The 27,067-nt window shown below is 38.6% G+C and overlaps 1 protein-coding gene across 1 annotated transcript; it reads right to left on the bottom strand.

The window, feature by feature from the left end:
* Positions 1-1,029: 1,029 nt before the first annotated feature.
* On the bottom strand, positions 1,030-27,016 carry pptc7a (protein phosphatase targeting COQ7 a). The gene is made up of 6 exons (XM_055167572.2): positions 26,537-27,016; positions 22,350-22,529; positions 11,415-11,613; positions 7,452-7,575; positions 7,243-7,372; positions 1,030-2,412 (listed from the first exon to the last, which is right to left on the bottom strand). Exons 1-6 carry the CDS (start codon positions 26,739-26,741, stop codon positions 2,354-2,356), a joined length of 897 nt encoding a protein of 298 aa, XP_055023547.1. The 5' UTR covers positions 26,742-27,016; the 3' UTR covers positions 1,030-2,353.
* Positions 27,017-27,067: the final 51 nt, after the last annotated feature.

Here is a 27,067-nt window from a genome sequence, read left to right as displayed (position 1 = left end):
TGAAGTTTGACAAATGAAAGTACAACAGAAAGCTGAATGGTTTGCATTGGAAACAACTTTCCATCACTGCTTCTTATTTAAAAGTTGGATGGCTTTTAACTGCATAGCAGATCAACTTAATTGTACATATGGTACAAAAAGTCACAACTAATGCGGTGTTTGTTTGTTGTAGACAAACAAACAATCTCATCTGCACGCAGTTACTCGATGAGGCACTCAAATGCAAGAACTAAATGTGGGGACACATTTTAAGTGAGAGCAAGGTTACATCGTGTTACCTTTTAAAATACATTGTTACAGTTCCCTTTCAAGGGAACTTGCGCTGCGTCACTGCGGTGACACTTTGGGGACACCTCCAGGGGTAAGTGCGTCTGAATGTGTATATCAAATTCAACCAATGGTGAGGCTTAACGACAAAGACAGGGTGATGATGGAGTCAGGAAGAATATCGCTATCTGAAATATTGCCAAAGACGACGTTACAGTGACGCAGGAAGTATGGCAAGGGAGATGCAGCGTCTTGTTCCCTTTTCAGGGAACAATAGTTACATACTTAACCCGAAACGTTTTCATGTTTGAAACACAACTATGCAAAAAAGCATTTTGGTATGAATCAACATTCGCATACATAAGATATAAGCATTTAAAACGAACAGTTTAGCACGTGTGCTTAAAAAGTCTTTTATTGTGATATGTTATAGTGATTTATCAAGGAGCTAACGTTGGTATTAATCCAAAACAGAAATATTTTAAATTGACTCTTCACTGTAATAAATAATTTGCTGCCTTTCATATTTTTTGTTGTTGAATCAACTCAAATTTACAAGTCATTTCAGCTTACTATTAATTATCTTGACTAGAAATGAGTTGTTATAACTACATGTGAGTTGTTACAACTAATAAATAGTTGAAAGAAAGTCAACTTCATTTTCTAAGTTGTAACAACTCATCTCTTGTCAAGATAAATAATAGTAAGCTGACATGACTAACAACATTTCTTACAACAGAAGTAACACAGAACATACAGAAGTTATAAAAAATATAACTTTATTAGATCATGTGATCCATCACATACCCAATGAAAGCATTCACAGATGCTAGCATTAGCTTTGTGCGTAAACATCTCGGGTGTAATTTCAAAGTGTACTAGAAAAAGAGCAAGAAATGTTTAAACACACAATCCACACAAATATCAAATATATTCTCATCTACACTTTCCAAATGCATTTCAGTAATAAATATACAGCCAGTTTTCCCAAATATCTACATCTCATAAACGTTTCTTTCGCTTACTTACATACGCACCACAAAAATGTGAACCTATTTAAAGTGGTTTAAGTGGGACTGTTTTTTTCTGCTCAACACATCCCATAATCCCTTGCAGTCTCTTGCATTGCTATAATTATGTTGAAAACCGAAAGAGGGAACTAATACTGTTTTAATAATTAATGAATATGAAAGAAAAGAGTTGTCTTGCCAAGCATACGGATCAACTAGAAGTTGCCCGTGACTTGAAATCTGTTTTGCTGAAGACGTGTGTTGCAGTATTTTATCTTATTATTGAGTTAAACGTAAGACCTATATGACCCTTTAATTGGTCATTAAAACCAATTGTTTTGTCATACAAAAAGGCATTTCTATGGTTGATCATTAACTTTAATGCTATTTTTTTGCTAAACGTTACAATCGATCGGGTACTGCAAAGTTACATGACCGTTTAAACGCACTACGAAATACAAACAGTTCATTAGCTAGTGAAGAATTGGTTGTGCCTCACATTTCAGCTGCCATCCCAGCCCACAGCAGATGTCTGTCCAAAACACGCAGATCAGATGTCTTTTAAACGGAAAGTAAACAGGCAAAATTGCAAGAGACGTAAGGGTATCTCCCTTGACCTTTTGCAAAAAATATACACTCCCCAGAGTAAAGTGATCTAAAATTGGCATTACGCTGCCATCCTAATGTTTCTTCCTGATGTGAACTTTTTTCTTTTTGGGGGGGATGTTTATCCCTTATTAGATTGTTATTCCTTGCTTTTCCCTGATTACTGGACCTCCATTTTCATCGTCATGATACTTTGTCCTCAAACATTTGATGCAGCCCTTGTCAAGACACTCGAAAATGAGAAACTGAACAACGACTACAGCAGTCTTTATCAAGATGATAAAGGTGAACTTTTACTTTGTCATGAGCCTGCTGACAAAAGGAGATGACATCATTAGAATGAGCCATCCAATAGATGGGCTCTGCCATAGACAGTACGGTTCACACAGCCCTCAATCCTGCCAGCAGGAAAACAGCCGCCCGTCCAGTGACTGCGAGGAAGACGAAACATTGTACAGCCCTTAAAAGTGTCAGTCTGTGTACTCCGCTACAATTGACAGCAGTACAGTGATGTCATCTGGCTTTCCTCCTAAGAAATAAAAAACAGAGAAACTGAGATGGGGTTTCCATTCAAACGTGAAGTGAATCATTCAAAATGCGCAAAAAAATCCAAATAAGGTGCGTTTCCATCAAGTTGTTTAAGCGAATGACGTTGGTATTGGTAACCTAGTAATCAACAGTAAATAAAACAACTTAGGCACGCTTGGAAAATGGACAATTGGCTAGACAATCAGTCAAGGGGGTTTAATGTGCGCTATGTCAGAATTTTCATCTCCCATTATTCTCATTTACGCTTTTTAAAGGGGTGGTTCAATGGTATTTCAAGCATTTTGACTTAATAACACAGTTATAGAGTTGTTTCCTCATGCTAAATAGGCAAAGTGTCAAAAAAGCAGTTGGGCGTGTTACAGAGTATTTCTGTGCCAAATGCACTTTGCCAGGATTTGTACAAGTTTTGGAAAGTTTTTTCGATTACCGGTACAGGTCCAGCTGAGTTTCAAGGGTTTCTATACGTATCACTTCTTTATATGGACACTTGCCCCAGAAAACCCCGCCCACCCGTCAATCAGCGGGAGACGCTAGAACTTGCAAACATCATATCACACGACACAGCTTTGTTTAATTTCAAAACTCAACAATGGCACAAAAGATGAAGTGTGTTTTTGAATGTAAGGAGAAGAAAGTCAGCCTTATGGAAACAATGGATATAGTTTATTATCCGGGGTAGCAGTGGAGTTTTGCGTGTGTGTTTGATGCGCTGGATTTTCCCAACCGGGTCATGAGTTGCATCCGGTAAGTAAGACTTCTGTCTTATGTTGGAAATAGGCGCTTGCATATTATATAAATGACATGAACATGTAGTTAATCATAAGTTAAACAGTGTTGTATAGTGTTGCATGACTTGTACTAGCTCCTCCCGCAGCTCGTAACTCCTTCAATTTTGCGTAGGTTATCGGAAAGATTCGGTAAAGCTTATCTTTGTTTTATAAATCTGATTAAACTAAAGACTCTTCAGAGATATAAAGGATGTAATACTACTCTATAGGTAGTTTTTTCAAATTAAGGGATTTTTATTTGAAATGTGGCTTTCCATCACTTATTTCTTATGCTATACTTCAAAATGCGCATAAAGTTGGGGGATGGAAACCCAGCTAGTGTTATCAAATGCTTTTTTATAGTCTTTTCAGGAAAACAAGTTTTATCTAAACATCTTTTAACTAACAATTAACAATACTTTTACTGCATTTATTAAGTTATCTTAATTTCAACAGTTACTAATACATTTTTAAATCAAAAGATTTATTAACATTGGTACCAGCACAGTGAACTAATTGAAACAAACAATGAACAACGGGTACTATTGTAACTAACATTAATTTTAAAGGGGGGGTTTAATGGTATTTCAAGCATTCTGACTTATTAACACAGTTGTAGAGTTGTTTCCTCATGCTAAACGTAGGCAAAGTGTCAAAAATGCAGTTGGGCGTGTTTCAGAGTATTTCTGTGCCGAATGCACTTCGCCAGGGTTCGTACAAGTTTCGGCTAATTTTTTTCGATTACGGTTCTAACTGACGTTTCAGGGGTTTTCGATACGTATCACTTCTTTATATGGGCTTCCGCCGGAAAACTTCCCCCGGAAAACCCCGCCCAGCCGTCAGTCAGCGGGAGACGCTAGAGCTTGCTAACAGCTTATCACGCCACTCAGCCTTGTTTAATTTCAAAAGTCAACAATGGCACGAAAGAAGAAGTGTGTTTTTGGATGTAAGGAGAAGACATCCAGCCTTATGAAAACAATGGATATAGTTTATTATCCGGATTAGCAGCGGAGTTTTGCGTGTGTGTTTGATGCGGTGGATTTTCAGAACCGGGTCATGACGAGTTACACGTGGTAAGTAAGACTTCTGTCTTATGTTGGAAATAGGCGCGTGTATATTATATAAATGACACGAACATGTAGTGAATCATAAGTTAAAACAGTGTTGTATAGTGTTGCATGACTCGTACTCGCTCCTCCCGTGTTATAACTCCTCCTTCTTCATTTTTTCGTACGTTATCGGAAAGATTCGATAAAGCTAATCTTTCTTTTATAAATCTGATTAAACTAAAGACTCTTCAGAGATATAAAGGATGTCATACTACTCCATAGGTACTCCAGATTAATATCAGAAATGCAGAAACAGCGTGTGTTACGTGAGCTTTAAAATATGAGGAGTTCAGATCTAAAGGCCCGGGTATACTTTTTTTCCGCGTCCGCGTCCGGCTCGCGCGCGCACGCGTCCGCGCAGCTTTCCGAGTATAGTCCCCGCGGCTACACGCGGATGGCCGCGTTCGACACTATACGCAATACAAATGATTTCTTATTCAAATTATTAGTCTAACAGGCTGTCAGGGCAGCACTTATTTGGCGACATTTACAGTACATTAAAACATTAGGATAGGTGAAGAAAAGTAACTGATCCACCATTGCAAACACAGTTTAGAACAAACAACAAGACAACAAAGAACAGGAATCAAACAAACTTGCTCCAGGGCTTTCTGTTCTTGGAAGAAGTAAAAGTTAAAAAAGAAAAACGATAGTGTGTGTGCAAATGCTGTCTATTTCCTTTGTATAATTGTTTATAGTGGAGTGCCCTGTCTTAAATATTTTCACGCGCATGCGCTGTTGTACGCGGACTGTACGCGCACTGTCCGCGCGGTCTCAAATTTTGGGCTGCACGCGGACGGTCCGCGCGGCCGGCCGCGGACCCTCTTGATGACGAAAATGACGTCATGCGGACGGCGCGCGTACGCGGACGTCCCTAGTATACTTTCGGCTTAAGTGCGTCTGATATGTTTTCTTGTACTGTAAATTAGCATTTTTTTTTGTTTAGGTTCTGTGATTTCACTTTAAATGGCAATAAAACGGTTATTAGTCAGTAATTGAAATGCCTTATTTTCACAAATATCACTTTAGTTATTGGTACTTAACAAATTTGACAGCAAAATCCTCTAAATGCATGCAAGCTTTTATTGGCAAAAACCTCCACTTCTAAAAAAATTAAATTCTTTGGACAAGATAAACGGTTGCAAAATCACATAGGATGCAACTAGAAACATTGCAAATGATGAAAGTCACAATGTAAAAATGCAGAAACTGACACACACATTAAGGGGCACTGAGATCCACGTCACTGCCACATTCGAGTTGTATTTAGGTCCAAGTACTCACAAGGGTCTGGTGTACTGGATTGTTCATCTGTACGAATCACGACCCATGGTTCAGCTCACATGCGATTGGCGGATTAATATGCAAATTTAAATAGGTAAAGTTTATCATTGTGTTTCAAAGCCTTCAAAATGTTAACACTCAAGTGATTTTAAACAATTTAATCACAAAAATGTGCTAAAGTGAGCAGTTTTCTGTACACATAGATGCACATGCGGTTGAATGTGTCCAATCAGACATGATCATCCCTATGAACGTCAAAGATCAGAACTCCTGATGTGTAAACCTTAGAGAAAGTTGCGCTAATGTGTGTCATACTGTAGTCCATTAAAATACATTTGGCGAATAGAGCACTAAAAACGTTTTACTTTATGTGGAGCGACTGTTTATGTCTCCTTCCCGAAGCGCCATTTGGAATCTGTGTATGCGTGCGAGTTTAAAGGTGCTCTAAGCGAATTCACGCGTTTTTGGCCATAAAACATTTTTTGTTTCATACAGTAAACATCTTCTTACTATCTGCTAGTTGTCCCCTAAACACACTGTAAAAAATGCGGTCTCTGTAGACTAGACAGCCCAGGCTTTACAAACTGAAACAAAAACAAAGTGGTCAAACCTACCACCGCGAAACATGACAAAGTGTTCCAGCCAATAAACGACAAGAAGGATTTGGGAGTGGGGGAGTGACTCGTTCAGAAAGCACAAAAGGGAGGGGGAGGAGTTAGCTACGCTCCGTTTTGTTTGAAAACACTTCGAACGTCAACAAGAAGTGACGTTACACAGATTCGCTTAAGAGCGCCCTTAAGTGCACTCAAAAGTGCATACACGGAAAGATGCGTTTCAAAAAGCAAGCAAACACAAACATTTTCTGTTCTTGACAGGGCACATATAAACAAAATTATCCGCAAGTACAGCAGTATTATTTTTTTATAAAAACATTTGTTTCTGGCTTAAGTGTATTTATAGATTAGAAGCAGAAACCAGGTCTGAGCTTCTCTTAAAGAGACAGTAACCTCAATTAACCTACTTATGTTGGTGTCATTAACGTTAATCAAACAACCCAAGACATAGAGAAAATCACTTCTGAAGCTCTAAAAAATAATAATTATATTTAATTTATACAATAAAGACTGTGTTATTATTCATTTGATTCAATTTCTGTACCTAATGCTAATTTTAGACCTTACTTTATGTGCAACTTTGTTCTTTTTTATAAATGTTTGTAATTTCTTTATTTGTTCTTATTAGATTTTTCCCACACCTTTTTTGCTGATCCGAAAAATGATCCGATCTGTGTCTCAAAAACCGTAATATAATCCGAACCGTGAGTTTTGTGGTCCATATGCCCCAACAAGGGACCCAAGTTTGAATGTTATCCACGGATGTTTCATGCGCTGTCATTATCTAATTCATCTTTCGGCGTTTAGAGGACTTTGCAAAAAAATATTTGCAAAAAAGTATTTCTAAATGGCATGAGGCCGGGATTAAGCGACTTGAAGGTATTTGATCCAAGTTCATTTGGTTAATATCATCACATTTAGCGGCTTTTATATCTGAGCTCCTCATATTTTGCTTGACCATATTAGCTCATGCATTAATAATGAGACCTTATTGCACAGTGTTACCAAAAGAAGTGATTACGATGGCACGACTTACCTCTGACATTCAAGCCGTTATCGCAGGCAAACTGTGCAAAAGGGGACATGTAATTGGGGTCATATGCTAGAACGTGGGCCTGTTCAGCAATACTCTTGGCCGTTTGTTGGATGCTTTCATAGTTGGTATTCTAGGAACAAAGGAAAATATTAGACTCACCAGAAAATAGAAACAAAACTTGGCTGTTGCAAGCCCAGAATTTCAGATACCTTGAGCTTTTTGAGTTCTTGTAAGATCATGTAGTCTGGCATATTATCAAAGAGACCGTCTGTAGCCGTGAGTATGATGTCACCCAACTGGACGTCAAAGGACGAGCTATCCGCAGCCTCCGGGCTGTGAGAAACAAGAGAGCACCGTCACATTACTTTCCACATTAAGCTTTGATGCTAATACGGTCAACGTTCGTTGCTAATTATAAGCAGAACTTTGTTGATCAAGCCTATTCAGATTTTGCAGTTTGAATATCTTACACAGTGTTAATAATATTAGGCATCATTATATCACCCTTTTCCTGCAAGTTAATTAAAGACTAGTGGTCTAAATAAGCACAAACTTTTAAATTGGTCATTTTTCAGTACACATACTGTAGTTTAAATACAAGACTGCATGAAGGAATTGCAGTTAAAATGACTAAACATTTAACCGCTCTTCTTTTGGAGAATGCATAAATGTATATAGAAACCAAATTATCTTTATAAATGTAAGCATTGCTGTTTCCAGACCATATCAAAGAGCACGAGTTGAAAGCAACAGTGACAGTTTCGATCTAAGAAGCTTATGGCTTGATCCTCATTACAGAATAAAGCATAAGGAAACATCAGGTGTGAAGCACCATGATCTTTTCCAGGAAGTCTGGAGCAGACGCTCCGAACGCTGGCTCTAGGAATACACTGGCTGTCCAGCTCACAGTCAGTGCCAGCCAAGCTGACCTCAGGTCATGTCCTCTAAACATGATACTCGGGTTGAATACATAGGAAAAACAATACGTAGGAGATTTGAACATTATTAAAGCCTTCAAACTCTTTAACCTTTAAAGCACTTCTTCAATGAGCTTTCCTTTCAGACAGAGAAGCAGATAAGAGTCAGATTTACACAGGCCATGCTAAGGTTGTCTGCACTAGCTTGGTATCACATTGTATGATTTTTTAAACTATTTATTTGTATGATACAGCTGCAAATAAGTATTTATACACCTGTCTATCAGCTAGAATTCTGACGCTTAAAGACCTGTTAGTCTCCCTTTAAAATGTCCACCTCCACTCCATTTATTATCCTAAATTTGATGGACCTGTTTGAGGTCAGTAGCAGCATAAAGACACCTGTCCACCCCATACAATCAGTAAGAATCCAACTACTAACATGGCCTAGACCAAAGAGACACTAGAGACAAAATTATACACCTCCACAAGGCTGGAAAGGGCTGCCGGGAAATTGCCAAGCAGCTTGGTGAAAAAAGGTCCACTGTTGGAGCAATCATTAGAAAATGGAAGAAGCTAAACATGACTGTCAATCTCCCCCGGACTGGGGCTTTATGTAAGATTTCACCTCGTGGGGTCTCAATGATCCTAAGAAAGGTGAAAATCAGCCCAGAACTACAGTTTACTCATTTATTTGTTCATTTTTACTCATTTGTGACAAGTCACTTGATTGGTGGACAAAAAGAAGCAAGGGCAACACTGTCATGACCGCAACCTTCATTAAAACCCAGATGCTCTAACTGTGTGTTCACACCACCCTCGGTAGTTGCGGCAAAAACATGCTACTATTTGTGTGTAGTTGGACGCTTGAAAATTTTTGAGTTAACTCGCTTCATTCGCGCGTGAAAGCTGCGCGTCAAATTCTAGTCATTCGAGGCGTTCGCAGGGAAATTTCTGCGACTTCTGCGACTCCCCTCGCTCCCTGTAATCACGTCACTACTAGAGCAAGCTCCTGATTGGTGCAGCACGAATATCCGCTGGCTCTTGTCCCCAAGTTTTTAACAATACTAGCACATTTCCCGCGGCAACGCTCAACTCACACCATTCGCGCGTACTGTGCCGCAGGATGCCTATTCATGTCGTTGCATTGACTTAAAATGTAAATCACTCGTGATTGCCACCTGTTCCGCGTCTGGTGTGAATGCCACATAACATTTTCTGCGTGCCAAAGAGCGGGAACAAGACATTCGCTGATTTGAACCCTCTGCGCGCTAACAACCTCTCTAGTACAAGGAAATGTCAGAGCAAGGAAGAGTCCGAATCATGCGCATTACAAGTTCAGGTCTGAGCAAGAGTCCAAGACGCGTGCATTAAGTCCAGGTGCGTGCAAAAAGGAATCCGCGTTACAAGCTCTCTTGCGCAAACTGAAGCCCTCTCATGCATGGAAAAGCATGCAATGCGCATGTTAATGTGAAACTATGATGATGATAATAATAATAACCATCACCAATTATTGTCATGAAAGCCTGCTACTGGCTATATGAATGACGATCGTCGATACATGATTAGAGCTGCAACTAACGACTATTTCTTCTGTCGACTAATCTAGCGATTATTTTTCCGATTAGTCGACTACTCTAACGATTATTTTTTTTATTAATAAAGTGTTCTTTTTTTGATTAGCTATTTAATCTGTTGGATAATCTGTTTTCTACTCTCTGTCTGATCTGACAGTCATTGTTTTTTTTATGTATTAACACAACTGAATGCTATTTTCACATATTATCTGTTCTGTTGTCAGACATATAGAGGCGTTTTCCCAGACAGGGATTAGACTAGTCCTAGACTAAAATAAATATAAGAGCTGTCCAAACTGAAAACATCTTCCACTGGCATATCTTTAAATACATCAGTGCCCTTAGTTTGGCCTCAAAATGCACACAAGTAATGTTTTTAGTAAGGCATGTTCGTTTAAACTAATTATATTTCCTAATTAAACTAAGGTCTAGTCCTGACTTAAGCTATCTGTCCAGGAAACCACCTCAAAGACTATTAAAATAGTGACAAAACATGACCCAATAACCTTGTGTTTAATCCAACCAGCTGTTACTTTAACTACTAAGTTACTAAAATCTTGATTTATAAACGCGACATCGCAGACAATTCAGCGCAAATTTAAAAAATTGCCATTACACAGAGTTACTACAGAAGACATGCGCGAGCATAGGAGAGAGAGAGCTCGCGCACAAGCACATAGAGAACCAGTGTGTGGGAAAACACTGCTAACCTTTCATGATAAACTCGAATCAGTCGTCTTCTCTGTCAGTAACATCTGACGTTTACGTGAAAATGCAAGTACACAGAGGAATCCGCACGGAAAACACAGCCAACTTTTAATTCTTTCACTCAGTGTCATGTATGAGAGGCGCTGACTAGGGGCTTCACGCAGAGAAAGAGAGAGAGCGCACGTGCACAAGAGAGGCACCACTGAGCGCTCACAACAATAAATTAAAATGGAAATAAAAATGTAAATGTTGCGACCATTGTTGATTTTGTGGCGCACACAAACAAATCAATGTATGGAAAACACTTCCAGGAGCAGAAGCAGCCATTACGCGAGATGAATGTAAACAGCGTGGCGCGTCGACGCGTTTTACGCATGTCGACGTATTTTCGTAGTCGACGTAATCGATGACGTCGACGCGTCGTTGCAGCACTATACATGATACTATCATCCATCGGCACAACCCTAGTATACACAACGGCAGATTTTTGTGACCATGTATAGCATAGGTTGCGCATATGCATGCACGTAGAGCAGAATGTAGTAGCCCAGGAGATGCACTGCATTTTGTCGCAATGCACATGTGTACATGAATGAAAACTATACTTTGCAAGGCTTTGCATTCGACGGTGCTCATACGTTCGTGTACACATCAAAAACAAACTATACCCCGCGCTTTTTCGAGGCAGGTTAGTGCATACACAATTTTTTTTCGTCAAATAATGAAATCCAAAGATGCAAGCAAACAGAGAGCGTTATTCACCCTACACTTCCTAGTTGTAAAGCTGCAGTTTGCACACTTAGAGACTCATTTCTCACCTGCAGGGACCGATAATCCAGTCGAGTTAATACCCTTAAACTCTCAGGGTGACGTCCTAATCACACTCTTATACTGTCAGGAGGGAGATACTATCTCACATGAGTCTAGACAGAGACAGAGAAAATTCATAAAACAAAACAATCGGCCCTACCTATCACTGAGGACAGAGCCTTCTGCCTCTGGAGGGGCGATAGATAGCTGGAAAGGTGTGTTGAAGTAATGTTGTTGTTCATCAGAGCGGTGGACCACTTCACCTCCTCTGACAACCAGAAACCCAGAGTCTCCCAGATTGGCTGTGTGTAGCTGATGACTCTGTCTGTCCAGCACTACGATGCATGCGGTACTGCTTCCTGAAAACAAGATGAGTAACAATTGGTCACATAATAGACATCCTGAGGCATTTTGTTCCAGAGAAATACACCAAAACAACAGGTAGTAATATCAGGTCAAAATGCTATACTTAAGGCAATGTAGGTGATTTGAGAAACATTTTAGTTATGCTGGTTGAAAGTCTCCTAACATCCTCATCACAATTACCATGTTAAAGGGGTCATAGGGTGAAAATCTGACATTTTCCAATTTTAAGTGCTATAATTGGGTCCCCAGTGCTTTTATCAACCTAGAAAATGTGAAAAAGATCAACCCAGTAACTTTGTTTTGGTAAGCAATTCTCTACAAGCATGTGAAAAATTATGTCGTTCAGATTTCGCCTGTTTTGTGATGTAGGTTTGCAAGGCGAATTACAATAATTCCGCCCCTTAATCTGCACTTTCCAACTACGGCACTGCCGTTTAGTGCAGAGAGAACGAGAGAGAGGAAAAAAATAATAATTGACAGCACAATTGAGTTTCTACTGCAACAAATTACCATCATTGCGATTAGTGTTTGCATTTCATCCACTCATTTGCATTTTAAAGGACACACCCAAGAACGGCACACTTTTGCTCAGGCCTACAAAGTGACAATTTTAACATGCTTTATTTAAAGGATTAGTCCATTTTCTTAAAAAAATCCAGATAATTTACTCACCACCATGTCATCCAAAATGTTCATGTTTTTCTTTGTTCAGTTGAGAAGAAATAATGTTTTTTTGAGGAAAACATTCCAGGATTTTTCTCATTTTAATGGACTTTAATGGAACCCAACACTTAACAGTTTTAATGCAGTTTAAAATTGCAGTTTCAACGGAGCTTCAAAAGACTCTAAACGATCCCAAACGAGGCATAAGGGTCTTATCTAGTTAAACGATTGTCATTTTTGGCAAGAAAAATTTTAAATATGCACTTTTAAACCACAACTTCTCTTCTTCCTCCAGCGGTGTGACGAGCCAGCACGTAACTGGGTAATGACGTCGAAAGGTCACGTTACATATATGAACGCACATTTGCGGACCATTTTAGACAATAAACTGACACAAAGACATTAATTAGTATTATTCGACATACAACGTCGGAATGGTCCCCTTTCTCCATACTTGTAAACACTGGGGCGTAGTTTAGATACGTCATCCGTGACCTCTTGACGTGATGATGTATTACGTGAGGTCGCGCTGGCACTTCACACGACCGGAGGAAGACGAGAAGTTGTGGTTTAAAAGTGCATATTTTTTATTTTTCTTGCCAAAACTGACAATCGTTTCGCTAGATAAGACCCTTATGCCTCGTTTGAGATCGTTTAGAGTCCTTTGATACGGCAATTTTAAACTGCATTAAAACTGTTAAGTGTTGGGGTCCATTAAAATGAGAAAATCCTGGAATGTTTCCTCAAAAAACATAATTTCTTCTCGACTGAACAAAAGACATCAACATTTTGGATGACATGGTGGTTAGTAAATTATCTGGATTTTTTTTTTTTTAATCTTTAATTATCTGTGGGGTATTTTGAGCTAAATCTTCACATACACATTCTGGTAACAATGAAGACTTATTTTACATCTTTAAAAAAATCTCATAATATGACCCCTTTAAGTTGTCTAAATGTATTTTTAGGGGTCAAGCCCCGAAGGGGCGTAGAACCCTATTGTATTTGTTAGTTTTCTTATTATTAGGGGTCAAGCCCCGAAGGGGCGTAGAACCCTATTGTTATTGTTAGTTTTCTTATTATTATTATTATTATATATTATTCTTCTTCTTGTTCTTCCGCCATTAAAGTCAATGGCAGCTTATAGAACCGTACATAGGAAAGTTATGAAATTTGGCACACATGTAGAGGACGGTCTTAGAAGTTACTTTAGCAACATTGGTGTGTCTGACTCAAACCCTCTAGCGCCACCAACAGTCCAAAAATCCACTTATGTTCATGCTCATAACTTCTGACTCGTGAGTCCTAGAAACTAAATTCCTGTTTCTTCTGAATCCTTGGCTCATGATGATTCAATTGCATACGTTGATGTCATTTGTGTCATGCAAATCTTTCCGCCATTTTGATTTTTCCGTAAAACCTACTTTTTCGAACTCCTCCTAGAGCGTCCGTCCGATTTGCATGTCCTTTGGTATATAGCATCTAGAGACACCCCAGACAAAAAGTTATCAAAAGCTTTTTGATAGACCAATGCGTTCTTGTATAAATTGACAACATATATGGCGGCGAGCACGCCAAAACGGACGTGAGGCCATATCTTCGCAAATCTTTATTGTATCGACACGAAACTTGGTATATGTCATTATAGTCATGACCTGAGGGTGCCTGCAACGTTTCGTCACAGCGCCACCTAGTGGTCACGAGATTCGAAAAATGCATATTTTCGCTTATAACTACTTCAAACTTGAGTCTAAAATCATGAAGGTGGTCTTGTTAGATTCCTTGAGGCATGCCAAGTCAAACGATACCAAACGGTTTTCGGTCGGCCATTTTGGGTGTCGTCCATTTTGAATTTTCTCATTAAGTTCAGTATTTCACAAACAGAATGGCGTATCGCTACAATATTTGGCATGGTTGATCAGTGACATGCTCTGAGCGCACCTATAAATCTTTAGGACGGCGCCACCTAGTGGTCAGGATATGTAAATAAATTGCTTAAAATCTTTATAGCATTTGATTCAATTGCCAGTATAACAATAGACTTCACTCTATTGATTCCTTGGCTCATGCTGAGTCCGACTGTACAAAATATGTCTGAGTCAAACCTACTTCCTGTCGGCCATTTTGAATTATATTGAACACCTACTTTTTCGAACTCCTCCTAGAGCGCTCGTGTAATTGGCTTGATTTTTGGTATGCATCATCTAGAGACACTCTAGACAAAAAGTTATCAAAAGCTTTTCGGTAGACCTATCGTTTGTCGTATAACGCATCAAAGAATGCGAGGGCGAGCACCCCAAAATGTGTTTGAGCCTATATCTTCACAAAACTTTTGTGTATTAATATAAGACTTAGTATATGTCATAACAGTGATGACCTGAGGGTGCATGCACAATTTCGTCACACTGCCCCCTACTGGTCACGAGATATAAAAAATTTCTATTTTTGCTTATAACTACTGCAAACTTGAATGTAAAATTATGAGACCGGTCTTGTTAGATTTCGTTAGGCATGCCGAGTCAAACGATACCAAATGGTTTTTGGTCGGCCATTTTGTGTGTCGGCCATTTTGAATTTTTTCTTTAAGTTCAAGTATTTCAGAAACGCAATTGCGTATTGTTATGAAACTTGGTATGGTTCATCACCAACATGTTCTGGGAGGACTTGTAAACTTTTCGGCGCCCCCTAGTGGTCAAGAGATTTGAAGCTATATCTCTGCATCTCTTTATCGTATTTACACCAAATTTGGTGGGTGTCATCACAATCAAGACCTGAGTCACAATTTATTGTTTGGTCAGTGCCCCCTAGTGGTCAAGTCATTTAAGGCTATATCTCCGTATCGCTTTATTGTATTTACACTAAATTTGGTATGTGTCATCACAGTCATGACCTGAGGCACCATCTATTGTTTCGTCAAAGTGCCACCTAGTGGTCTCAAGATACAAGAAAATTACTATTTTTTTCATAAAACAAATGCAAACTTAGATCTTAAATCATGACAGTCATCACGTATGAATCATTTTTTGCCATGTTTGGCTTGACCCCGGTATCGCTGCTTGCAGCTATATTTAGGGGTCAAGCCACGAAGTGGCGTAGACACCTATTGTTTCTGTTAGTTTTCTTATTATTATTATTCAGTTTCTTGTTCTTCCGCCATTGAAGTCAATGGCAGCCCATAGAACCGTACATAGGAAAGTTATGAAATTTGGCACACATGTAGAGGACAGTCTCAGAAGTTACTATAGCAACATTGGTGTGTCTGACTCAAACCCTCTAGCGCCACCAACAGTCCAAATATGCACTTATGTTCATGCTCACAACTTCTGACCCGTGAGTCCTAGAAACTAAATTCTTGTTTCCTCTGAATCCTTGGCTCATGATGATTCAAATGCACACATTGATGTCATTTGTGTCATGCACATCTTTCCGCCATTTTGAATTTTTTAAAAAAACTACTTTTTCGAACTCCTCCTAGACCGTTTGTCTGATTTGCATGTCCTTTGGAATGTAGCATCTAGAGACACCCATGACAAAAAGTTATCAAAAGCTTTTTGATAGACCAATGCGTTCTCATATAAATTGACAACATATATGGCGGCGAGCACGCCAAAACGGACGTGAGGCCTTATCTTCGCAAAACTTTATTGTATCGACACGAAACTTGGTATATGTCATAACAGTCATGACCTGAGGGTGCCTGCAACGTTTCGTCACAGCGCCACCTAGTGGTCACGAGATTCGAAAAATGCCTATTTTCGCTTATTAACTACTTCAAACTTCAGTCTAAAATCATGAAGGTGGTCTTGTTAGATTCCTTGAGGCATGCCGAGTCAAACGATACCAAACGGTTTTCGGTCGGCCATTTTGGGTGTCGGCCATTTTGAATTTTCTCATTAAGTTCAATATTTCACAAACAGAATGGCGTATCGCTACGAAATTTGGCTTGGTTCATCAGTGACATGTTCTGAGCGCACTTATAAATCTTTAGGACGGCGCCACCTAGTGGTCAGGATATGTAAAAACAATTTTTTAAATCTTTATATCATTTGATTAAATTGCCACTATGACATAAGACTTCACTCTATTGATTCCTTGGCTCATGCTGAGTCCGACTGTACCAAATATGTCTGAGTCAAACCTACTTCCTGTCGGCCATTTTGAATTATATTGAACACATACTTTTTCAAACTCCTCCTCGAGCGCTCGTGTGATTGGCTTGATTTTTGGTATGCATCATCTAGAGACACTCTAGACAAAAAGTTATCAAAAGATTTTCGGTAGACCTATCCGTTGTCGTATAACGTATCAAAGAGTGCGAGGGCGAGCACGCCAAAATGTGTTTGAGCCTGTATCTTTGCAAAACTTTTGCGTATTAATATGAGACTTGGGATATGTCATAACAGTGATGACCTGAAGGCGCATGCACCATTTCGTCACACTGCCCCCTACTGGTCACGAGATATAAAAAATGTCTATTTTTGCTTATAACTACTGCAAATTTGAATGTAAAATTATGAGACTGGTCTTATTAGATTTCGTGAGGCATGCCGAGTCAAACGATACCAAATGGTTTTTGGTCGGCCATTTTGTGTGTCGGCCATTTTGAATTTTTCTTTAAGTTCAAGTATTTCAGAAACGCAATTGCGTATTGTTATGAAACTTGGTATGGTTCATCAGCAACATGTTCTGGGAGGACTTGTAAACGTTTCGGTGCCCCCTAGTGGTCAAGAGATTTGAAGCTATATCTCTGCATCTCATTATCGTATTTACACCAAATTTGGTGGGTGTCATCACAATCAAGACCTAAGTCACCTTCTATTGTTTTGGTCAGTGCCCCCTAGTGGTCAAGTCATTTAAGGCTATATCTCCGTATCGCTTTATCGTATTTACATTAAATTTGGTATGTGTCATCACAGTCATGACCTGAGGCACCATCTATTGTTTCGGCACAGCGCCACCTAGTGGTCTCAATATACGAAAAAAATGCTTTTTTTTTCATAAAACTAATGCAAACTTAGATCTTAAATCATGACAGTCATCACGTATGAATAATTTTTTGCCATGTTTGGCTTGACCCCGGTATCGCTGCTTGCAGCTATATTTAGGGGTCAAGCCCAGAATGGGCGAAGACCCCTATTGTATCTGTTAGTTTTCTTATTATAATAATTATTATTCTGCTTCTTCTTCTTCTTCTTCTTCCGCCATTGCGGTCTATGGCAGCCCATAGAACCGTACGTAGGAAAGTTATGAAATTTGGCACACTGATAAAGGACAGTCCAATGTGTCCCCATAGCAAATTTGGAGTCTCTATGTCTAACCCGCTAGCGCCACCAACAGTCCAAAGTTGCACTTACGTTTTTGCTTATAACTTCTGACCCGTACGTCCTAGAAATTAAATTCTTGTTTCCTCTGATTCCTTGGCTCAAGACAATTCGACTGGACCCTATGACGTCATTTTCCGTCATGAAAATTTTTCCGCCATTTTGAATTATTCGTAAAACCTACTTTTGCGAACTCGTCCTAGAGCTTTTGCCCGATTTCCACGAAAATCGGTATGTAGCATCTACAGACCGTCACGGCAAAAAGTTATGGAATTCATGTCAATTCGTTAATCCGTTTCCGTAAACCGCGTCGACGAATTTTACGTAGAGCGCAAAAAAACGGATTTGAGGCTGTATCTTCGGCAAACTTAAGCCTATTGACACAATACTTGGTACTTGTGATGCCAGTCAGGAACTACGGGTGCCTGCAGAGTTTCGTCACAGCGCCACCTAGTGGTCAGACTTATGCTTTACACGCCAATAACTTTGGCTCCGATTGACGTATTTTCACGGGACTTGTTTCTTTGGAGTTCTGAATAGTTGCTGAGTCCAACGATACCAAACATGCCAGAATTCGCCTTACGGTTAACCCTGCGCAGCAAAACAGCTCTTAAAAAAACACGCGTGAATATCTCCGCGAGCGTTTTTCCGATCGACTCGAAAACACCATAGGAAGAAACTAACTTTACCTTCTGAACAAAAAGTTCTATTGGCGTTATATTAAAATTTTCATCAGAAATGGCCGAAAATTGCAAAAAAACGAAAAATTACCTTCAAATTTTGTGTTTTTTACACATAAATGGTTGTAACTTTGTAACGAAAAGAGATTTTTTCACCAGATTTGATACGCTGATGCATGAGCACATTCTGAGGCTACACAAAAAAAATTGTATGCTTGCACCACTAGATGGCCTTATAATTGAACAAAACCTTTGATAACAAGCCAGCCTTATGGTCATACAACTGTTTCTTAACTAAACTAAAGTGTATAGTCATAAAACTAGCTAGATGTAACACAATCATGACCTGATGTTGCATGCACAATTTTGTCTTTGCGCCACCTACTGGTTTTGAGATAGAATATGGTATTTTTGCCTAAAACTACTGCAACAACACATCTAAAACCATGAGTCATCATGGATTATTCATTTCATGGCTTTGACTATAATCACTGGATGTTGCCAATTAACTCCCTAGCAACCATTGAGAATACCTTATCAACCGTTTTTGCAAAAGCAATATCTCTGCATCAGAACATCGTAGAGACACGGGGATGGTCTCTTTTGATTAATTAAACTTGTTGTAACATGATGTGACCCATGTTTTGCCACTGCAAACACCACTCACATGTCATTCAGTGCTCTAATGTTCCATGATTGTCAATAACAGAAGGACGATTGCAGTAGACAAGAACTTAGATTATTTTTGTTGATAACTTTTTTGTTTTTTCATCTAAAATTATTAGATTTACTTAGGTTCTTCAATCTGCTTATCCGATCTCAATTTTACATCCTTCTGTGCCCTTTTCGGCTTGACCCCGGCATTGCTGCTTGCAGCTATATTTATTATTAGTTATTCTTCTTCTTCTTCTTCCGCCATTGCGGTCTATGGCAGCCCATAGAACCGTACGTAGGAAAGTTATGAAATTTGGCACACTGATAGAGGACAGTCCAATGTGTCCCCACAGCAAATTTGGAGTCTCTATGTCTAACCCGCTAGCGCCACCAACAGTCCAAAGTTGCACTTATGTTTTTGCTTATAACTTCTGATCCGTAAGCCCTAGAAACAAAATTATTGCTTTATCTTATTCATTGGCTCAAGACGATTCGATTGGACCCTATGGCGTCTTTTTTCGACATGAAAATTTTCCGCCATTTTGAATTATTTGTAAAACCTACTTTTTCGAACTCGTCCTAGAGCTTTTGTCCAATTGCCACGAAAATTGGTATGTATCATCTTGAGACACTTAAGGCAAAAAGTTATCAAAAGAATTTCGATACACCAATCCGTTGTCGTATACCGCCTTAACGAATTTTACGTAGAGCGCAAAAAAACAGATTTTAGGCTGTATCTTCGTCAAACTTAGGCCTATTGACACGACACTTGGTACTTGAGATGCCAGTCAGGAACCGAGGATGCATGCATAGTTTCGTTGCAGCGCCACCTAGTGGCCAGAGAAATGTTTTATACACTTATAACTTTGGCTCTGATTGACGTATTTTCATGGGACTTGCTTCTTTGGAGTTCTGAATAGTTGCCGAGTCAAACGATACCAAACATGCCAGAATTCGCCTTACGATTAACCCTGCGCAGCAAAATAGCGCTTAAAAAACACGCGTGAATATCTCCGTGAACGTTTTTCCGATCGACTCGAAAACACCATAGGAAGAAACTAACCTTACCTTCTGAACAAAAAGTTCTATTGGTGTTATATTAAAATTTTCGTCAGAAATGGCCGAAAATTGCAAAAAACGAAAAATTACCTTCAAATTTTGTGTTTTTTACACATAAATGGTTGTAACTTCGTAACGAAAAGAGATTTTTTCACCAGATTTGATACGCTGATGCATGAGCACATTCTGAGGCTACACAAAAAAATTGTATGCTTGCACCACTAGATGGCCTTATAATTGAACAAAACCTTTGATAACAAGCCAGCCCTATGGTCATACAACTGTTTCTTCACTAAACTAAAGTGTATAGACATAAAACTAGCTAGATGTAAAACAATCATGACCTGATGTTGCATGCACAATTTTGTCATTGCGCGACCTACTGGTTTTGAGATAGAATATGGTATTTTGCCTAAAACTATTGCAACAACACATCTAAAACCACGAGTCATCATGGATTATTCCTTTCATGGCTTTGACTATAATCACTGGTGTTTGCCAATTCACTCCCCAGCAACCATTGAGAATACCTTATCAACCGTTTTTGCAAAAGCTATATCTCTGCATCAGAACATCGTAGAGACACGGGGATGGTCTCGTTTGATTAATTAAACTTGTTGTAACATGATGTGACCCATGTTTTGCAACTGCAAACACCACGCACATGCCCTTCAGTGCTCTAATGTTCCATGATTGTCAATAACAGAATGACGATTGCAGTAGTCAAGTACTTAAATTATTTTTGTTGATTACTTTTTTGTTTTTTCATCTAAAATTATTAGGTTTACCTAGGTTCTTCAATCTGCTTATCCAATCTCAATTTTACATCCTTTTGTGCCCTTTTTGGCTTGACCCCGGCATTGCTGCTTGCAGCTATATTTATAAATATGTCTCGTCTGTGAAAGGCGTAGGACCAAAGATGTTTAACCAAGCATTGCATTCGGTCGGAATGCAACGATTGGACGAATGCAGTTTTTGCTTCTCCTCTGCCAATAGTTTTTGCATACCACTGCGCGCCATCATCCGGTGTGTACACAGAGGCAGAATGGCAATCGAGTATGGGATTGTGAGGCTAAAGGCTAGCAGGCTAACTTTAGCATTTTTCAAAATCGCCCATTGCACCTTTTAAGCTCTCTGTGGTATGCAGTCAATTTTATGACAATAATAATGACTTGTCCCCAAGTTTTTAACAATAAACAAAAATCATGTTTGCAGTAATGTAAGTGCACGACTGTAAATTAGATTTTGTTTGTTTTAGGGCTGCATAACGATTAATCACAACCAATTGTTTGCAGAATAAAAGTTTGCGTTTACATCATATATGTGTGTGTGCTGTGTATAATAATTATGTATATATAAACACATACACATGTATAATTTAAAAAAATTAAGTATTATATTCAATATATTCATGCATGTGCATTTATATATACATAATTATTATACACAGCACACACACATAATGTAAACAAAAACTCTCACTCTGCACACATTTGGTTGCAATAAATCGTTATTGCAGCCCTAGTTTGTTGTTTTATAAATTGGCTGTTTTAAAGTTTTTTTTCAGGGGTACAGCAGATTTTTTTTTACAAAGATGCTTTCAAAACAGAACATTCCTTTGAAAAAGGCCAAACCCCCAAAAACATATAGCTTTGTATCTGAACAGAGTTTGTACAACAATCTATACTATTTTGACCCAGCAAACTATTTTATCTGTGACTCATTCGGCCCACAGCCTGTTTTTAAGTGCAATGACTAATTTCTGTCGAATGCACTTCAGTTACATCTTTGATCTCATGCTGGAATAAGATGTGCCCTTCCCAAAACCAATTTCCTTTCCAAGTTCTCCTCTTGAATGGCACAAACTGTCCTGGAACATAGTATCATACCACAGGGTTTCACCGTGTCGGTGTATACACAGTCTCACATGTTGGTGCACGCAGAGATAAAAAAAAACTATCAGTGCACATAAAAATACCTTCAGCGGAAACAGCAGACAGACGCTGAATATTCATATCAACAATCAATGTGTACATAAACTCTTATAAAGAGAGATTACCCATCTAAAATGATTTCCAACCATGAAATTGGGAACTACTTCTAATATTCCAAAAAGAAAGCAATGAAGCTTCTTTAATTGTAGTTTGTATCCTTTTCAGTTATATTACTGAAACTGAAACAAATATATTGGATTTTATGTCCTTTATTCACTGCATATATTGGCATCGTCAGACTTCAAGCACCCTTTTAGGCAACATAACATTGAATGACAAACAAATTCAATTTCAGATCTAAAAAACCTGATTTACAGGGACGTAAATACACAATATAGTATAGTAGCTGTGTGCTCACCTAACAGCGGTACTTTGTTCTGAAGTAGCTCATAGTAGCTGGTGGTGAGGATTCCCACGGGATTGCTCGGCACAAATCTTCCTTCTTTAACCAGACGTTCACACGTCCTCATGAGGGTCCCAGAGAACTGAGAGGGATCGACACCGTAATCACGCCAGCCACCCACTCCATCAGCTACACCTGTATGTGTTTAAAACAAACATAATGAGCTCAATTACTAAAATAATAATAACACTAATAATAATAACTAGTTTCTTTACTGGTAATTTACTGGTAAATTGCAGTTAACAGGTCATGTGTAAACAGAACCTTTCCGATAAATCAGTGCTACCAATTTACCAGTGAGAGAGGTTGTAAGATTACCAGATATTCACCGGTAAGCGCTATGTGTGAACAAAACATATAGATTACCGGCATTTTGAACGGATGACGTCAGACTGCACTGACAGCTTCGGGCCAATCATAACGTTTTAATACAAATGATGGCGCAGTTACCCCCGCACTGTTTACAGACGTTTCCACACACATGCTGCTTAAAAGTCGAACACACCTGAAGTTTAAGCATTTCTTCAGTTGTTTAAAACAGCTTAGCATATACTTGCCGAATTGCCGACGTCCTTAGCACGCCCTCCGTGAAGCCGTATGTGCAAACAGTACTATTGTTTAAGAAACTTTGTGACCATCAGCGTTTACCACAGACGAGAAAACAACAAAATACGGACCGTGGATATGAACAACGTGGATTGTTTACAAACAAAACAATGAGCTCGCAGCGCACCACATGTAACTTCTGCTTTCTCAACGAATTTACCGGTATTTTTTGATCTCAAACTTAAAATCTTAATTAAGCAAAACATTATACAATGTAGTAGTTGTAGCTATATTTTTCTGGCTTGATTACACATAATATATGATAAAGTTATGTACTTTATAAAATAAACTGGGGCCCCCTGCCACTTGATACTATAGATTTGGTATATATAATTTGGTATTACTGTAATTGTATCTATCAAGATGTAAGATCATTGTTGTGAGCCTCACTGGATTATCTAAAAAAAATGACTAAAATGTTGGTCATAAAATGCAGAGCATTAAATGAAAATAACAAAGACAAAGTACAAAGACTGCATCAATACTTATCCGTAGTAAATCAACTCTCGGTTTACTCACAAACAGGAAATGAACTATGAAAAGATTGTAAAAGGTTTTGAGACAAAGACCCTGCAAAACTTCAGATCAGATATACTGTCAAAACAAACACTGTCACTCGCTTATTTATTCAACCACAGTATTTCGTAAAAAAACAAATAGTGTTTAAGGAATTAAAAATATTTGTATCATTTGTAAATAAAATGTTTCTCAGTTGCCTTGGAAATCGACACTAAAGGCAAACACATGGCCTACACCCCAAAGAGAGGTCATGTGCATTATCCAAATCAGTCCAAAGCAGACAGGGAATTTTCCTACTAGGCCCTCCCAGTGTTCCTTCTGACAGACAATGAGCAGGAACCCTCGTTTGTGACCATACATGGCAAATCTTCTAGTATTGACCTGTATCCTCTTGTGATCACGCCTTTTAAAGTACAGATGGGAGTATTTGTTAGCTTTTAGTTAAAGATTGAATTGAAACCTCAGTACCTGCTTCTTAATGTCATTTTAGACTTTCACTTATATTTTAACTGTACAAGAGGACTTATGAAGGTTCATAAGGTTTAATAAGGTTAAATCTTACAGAAGGAATGGAAATGGTAACCAATTTGCATTCTTGATCAAAACTGTTCTGCTTTCAACAGTATCTATGACATCACTCTGATAATTTTACGTAGGGCTGTACGATAAATCGTATGCGATAGTCATAGTAGCATTTACTAAACAAAGCTGTAGTTCACTGACAAGCTGGGCCATATAGCATACATATTGTTACAATATGCATGACAATCACATGCGATTTATGGTGCACCCCTAACTTTACTTGTGTTTGACTTCACGTGGTGCCATTTAGACCAACAGACGTATTACATCAAAATATCGCAAAAATTATTTGAAAGCATACGGTGCAGTTTACTCACCAAGCGGTACTTTGATGTCATATACCTGTCAGACACTATTGGCCCCTTTAAAAGGGAGAGAATCCATTTAATGAATCCCACCCTAACTTCCTGTTTTAATGGAAATTATGTCACATTTTAAAAGAGGTGCGTATAAATTTAGCGGCATCTAGAGATTGCGAATTGCAACCAACAGCTCACCCCTTAATTTCACAACGCATATGGTAGCCCCCACATGACAAACATGTTGTCATCTGAGACAACGTAGGGACGAAACGCCATAGATATGTATAAAGGCTAGATGTCTCGCCCGCGCTGCTGGCCAATTGAGTGGAACGTCCGCATTTTGGCGGCCATCTTACCACAGGGCGCTCACTCACTCGTAGCATTGAGTTTTAATGATGCAGGTACTTTTAAATGACCATAACTTGCTTAATTTTTTTACAGATTTTCAAACGGGTTGGTTTGTTATAAACGTCAAAGATGTACCTATGACACTGCACTGCATACTTATACTAAAAATAAATAAAACATTCATAAAACATGTTACAGCATCCAGAATTATAGCCACGTTAATAACGTTTGTAAAAACCCAAACCGTTTGAAAATCTGTAGAAAATTGAGCAAGTTATGGTCATTTAAAAGTACCTGCACCATTAAACTCAATCCTACGAGTGAGCGAGCTGTCTGAGGTAAGATGCCCGCCAGGTGATGCCGTTAGAGACTCCGCCGTAAGACATCTAGCCTTTATACATATCTATGCGAAACGCGCTCTATAGGATAGTTTGTCCATTTAGGGCTACTGTAGAAACATGACTGCGACTTCTATGTAAGGGGACCCACGGTGTATGTAGATAAAAACGGCTCATTCTAAGGTAATAAAAACAATACAGTTCATTATGTAAAGTCTTTATACATCACTGATAATATAGTTTTGTATATTATATCGCATTTCTTTCAAGAGATCCTTCTAAAAGTTACACAATGCACCTTTAAGGCGATTCTTAAAATGTCTTTAATATAGATAATGTAATCCCATTTTTAATATTTCATTAACATGCTATGTTCATCATTGTGCGTTAATACAATTGTCCAAAGAGACACGCACACTTTTCCATCAGATTAATAGGTTAAAGCCACTCTTATTTTGTTTAGACACATTTAATAATACAATTTTGATAACAGCTGGTTAGCCTCGTGCAATATTCTGTATTGCAAGTTTGATGCATACAATTAAAACGCTTTAATCATAATGTCGAAAAAAAGTAGCTAAGTAAAAACAATATGTCAATATTTAATTAATGATACTTAAAATATAGTTTGTTAAGGGTAAAGTATCATAATTAGAATAGGAATGCATAACGATTAATCGCGATTAATCTATAGCAGAATAAAAGTTTTTGTTTACATCATATATGTGTGTGAACTGGGTATAATTATTATGTTTATATAAATATACACACATGCATGTATAATTTTATGAAAATATATATTTATATATAATAAAATAAATATACAAATGTATATAAACATGTAAACGTTTCTTAAATATAAACATGCATGTGTGTATTTATCTATACAAAGAAATTATACACAGTTCACACACATATATGATATAAACAAAAAACTTTTATTCTGCTATAGATTAATCGTGATTAATCGTTATGCATCCCTTATTATCATAATAATAACTTTATTAATGTAGCTCATTTTTTAGAGCAGTACATTAGCAGTGCAAAAGTCATGGGTTTGATTCACAAGAAACAAACTTAGGCTATTGATAAAATGTATAACTTGACATTGTTTAAAAGTTGCTTTAGCAAACGCACGCTTTACAGTCATTTAATAATGTGATATTACTTACAACACGTAAAGTTTTTTTAATATATTTATATAGATGCTTAGAAAACATAGGTGAAGATAATAACATAACAGTGAAAAAGAAAATAACAGAGCAGTAAGCCAGGAAAAAGACAACACGTGAAGTCTGACAGCAGCGAGAGCGTGTATCTACGGTATCTACGCATTTGCGATGGTGACGTCAGAGCCGATTCTCGAGTATCGAATCGACTGAACCCAGTTATTGTTCAAATTAACCATTTACAGCCTCCTATAATCATTCACATTTGTACCACTCACCTAACACATCGGCAGATCTGTGCCGCGCTATAAAACACGCGTCATCCCCATAACACATGCCCTTCTTTAAGATCCCCTTCCGAAAATCCTTTCCGAAGCCGCAGCTGGCGGACACGAGGCTGTAGTCGCGGCTGTCGGTTTGAGAGAGTCCGCCGATGACCGCCCGTGCCACGAGTCTACCGTACGAGAGAACGGACAACATCATCCCCGGGCTTTGCTGCAGGGGCAAAAGGCAATAACAACAGATCCACGCTTCCAGATGACGTCTGAAGATTCGCAACGCTCTTTATTTTGTCACAATCTTAACAAAAAAATCCGACTTGAAAAGAAATCGCGCGTCTTTACGCTCGCGATAACATCGCTATAGTAATCGATCCGATTATCCACGGTTTATGAAACTCTTTCTTCTCATGCTGCGGAGCCCCATTGCTGTCTGCGCGCGCTTGCGTCGGCTCGTGAACTGCTGAAGGCCGCGCACCGACAAGTCTTGTGACTGCTCTGACGTCACGCGGCGTTACGCAACCGCAGACA

Source organism: Misgurnus anguillicaudatus, chromosome 5 (genome assembly GCF_027580225.2).
Source record: "Misgurnus anguillicaudatus chromosome 5, ASM2758022v2, whole genome shotgun sequence".
Taxonomy (NCBI): domain Eukaryota; kingdom Metazoa; phylum Chordata; class Actinopteri; order Cypriniformes; family Cobitidae; genus Misgurnus; species Misgurnus anguillicaudatus.
This window is presented reverse-complemented; position numbering and strand designations above follow the sequence as displayed.

What these genes read in the sequence shown, in the direction of transcription:
- pptc7a (XM_055167572.2), bottom strand. Translation starts at nt 26,741, where the DNA reads ATGATGTTGTCCGTTCTCTCGTACGGTAGACTCGTGGCACGGGCGGTC. An exon ending in CAGATCTGCCGATGTGTTAG is followed by an intron (nt 22,530 to 26,536) that starts GTGAGTGGTACA and finishes AAACACATACAG; the next exon opens with GTGTAGCTGATGGAGTGGGT. An exon ending in GGCTCTGTCCTCAGTGATAG is followed by an intron (nt 7,576 to 11,414) that starts GTAGGGCCGATT and finishes TGTTTCTCACAG; the next exon opens with CCCGGAGGCTGCGGATAGCT.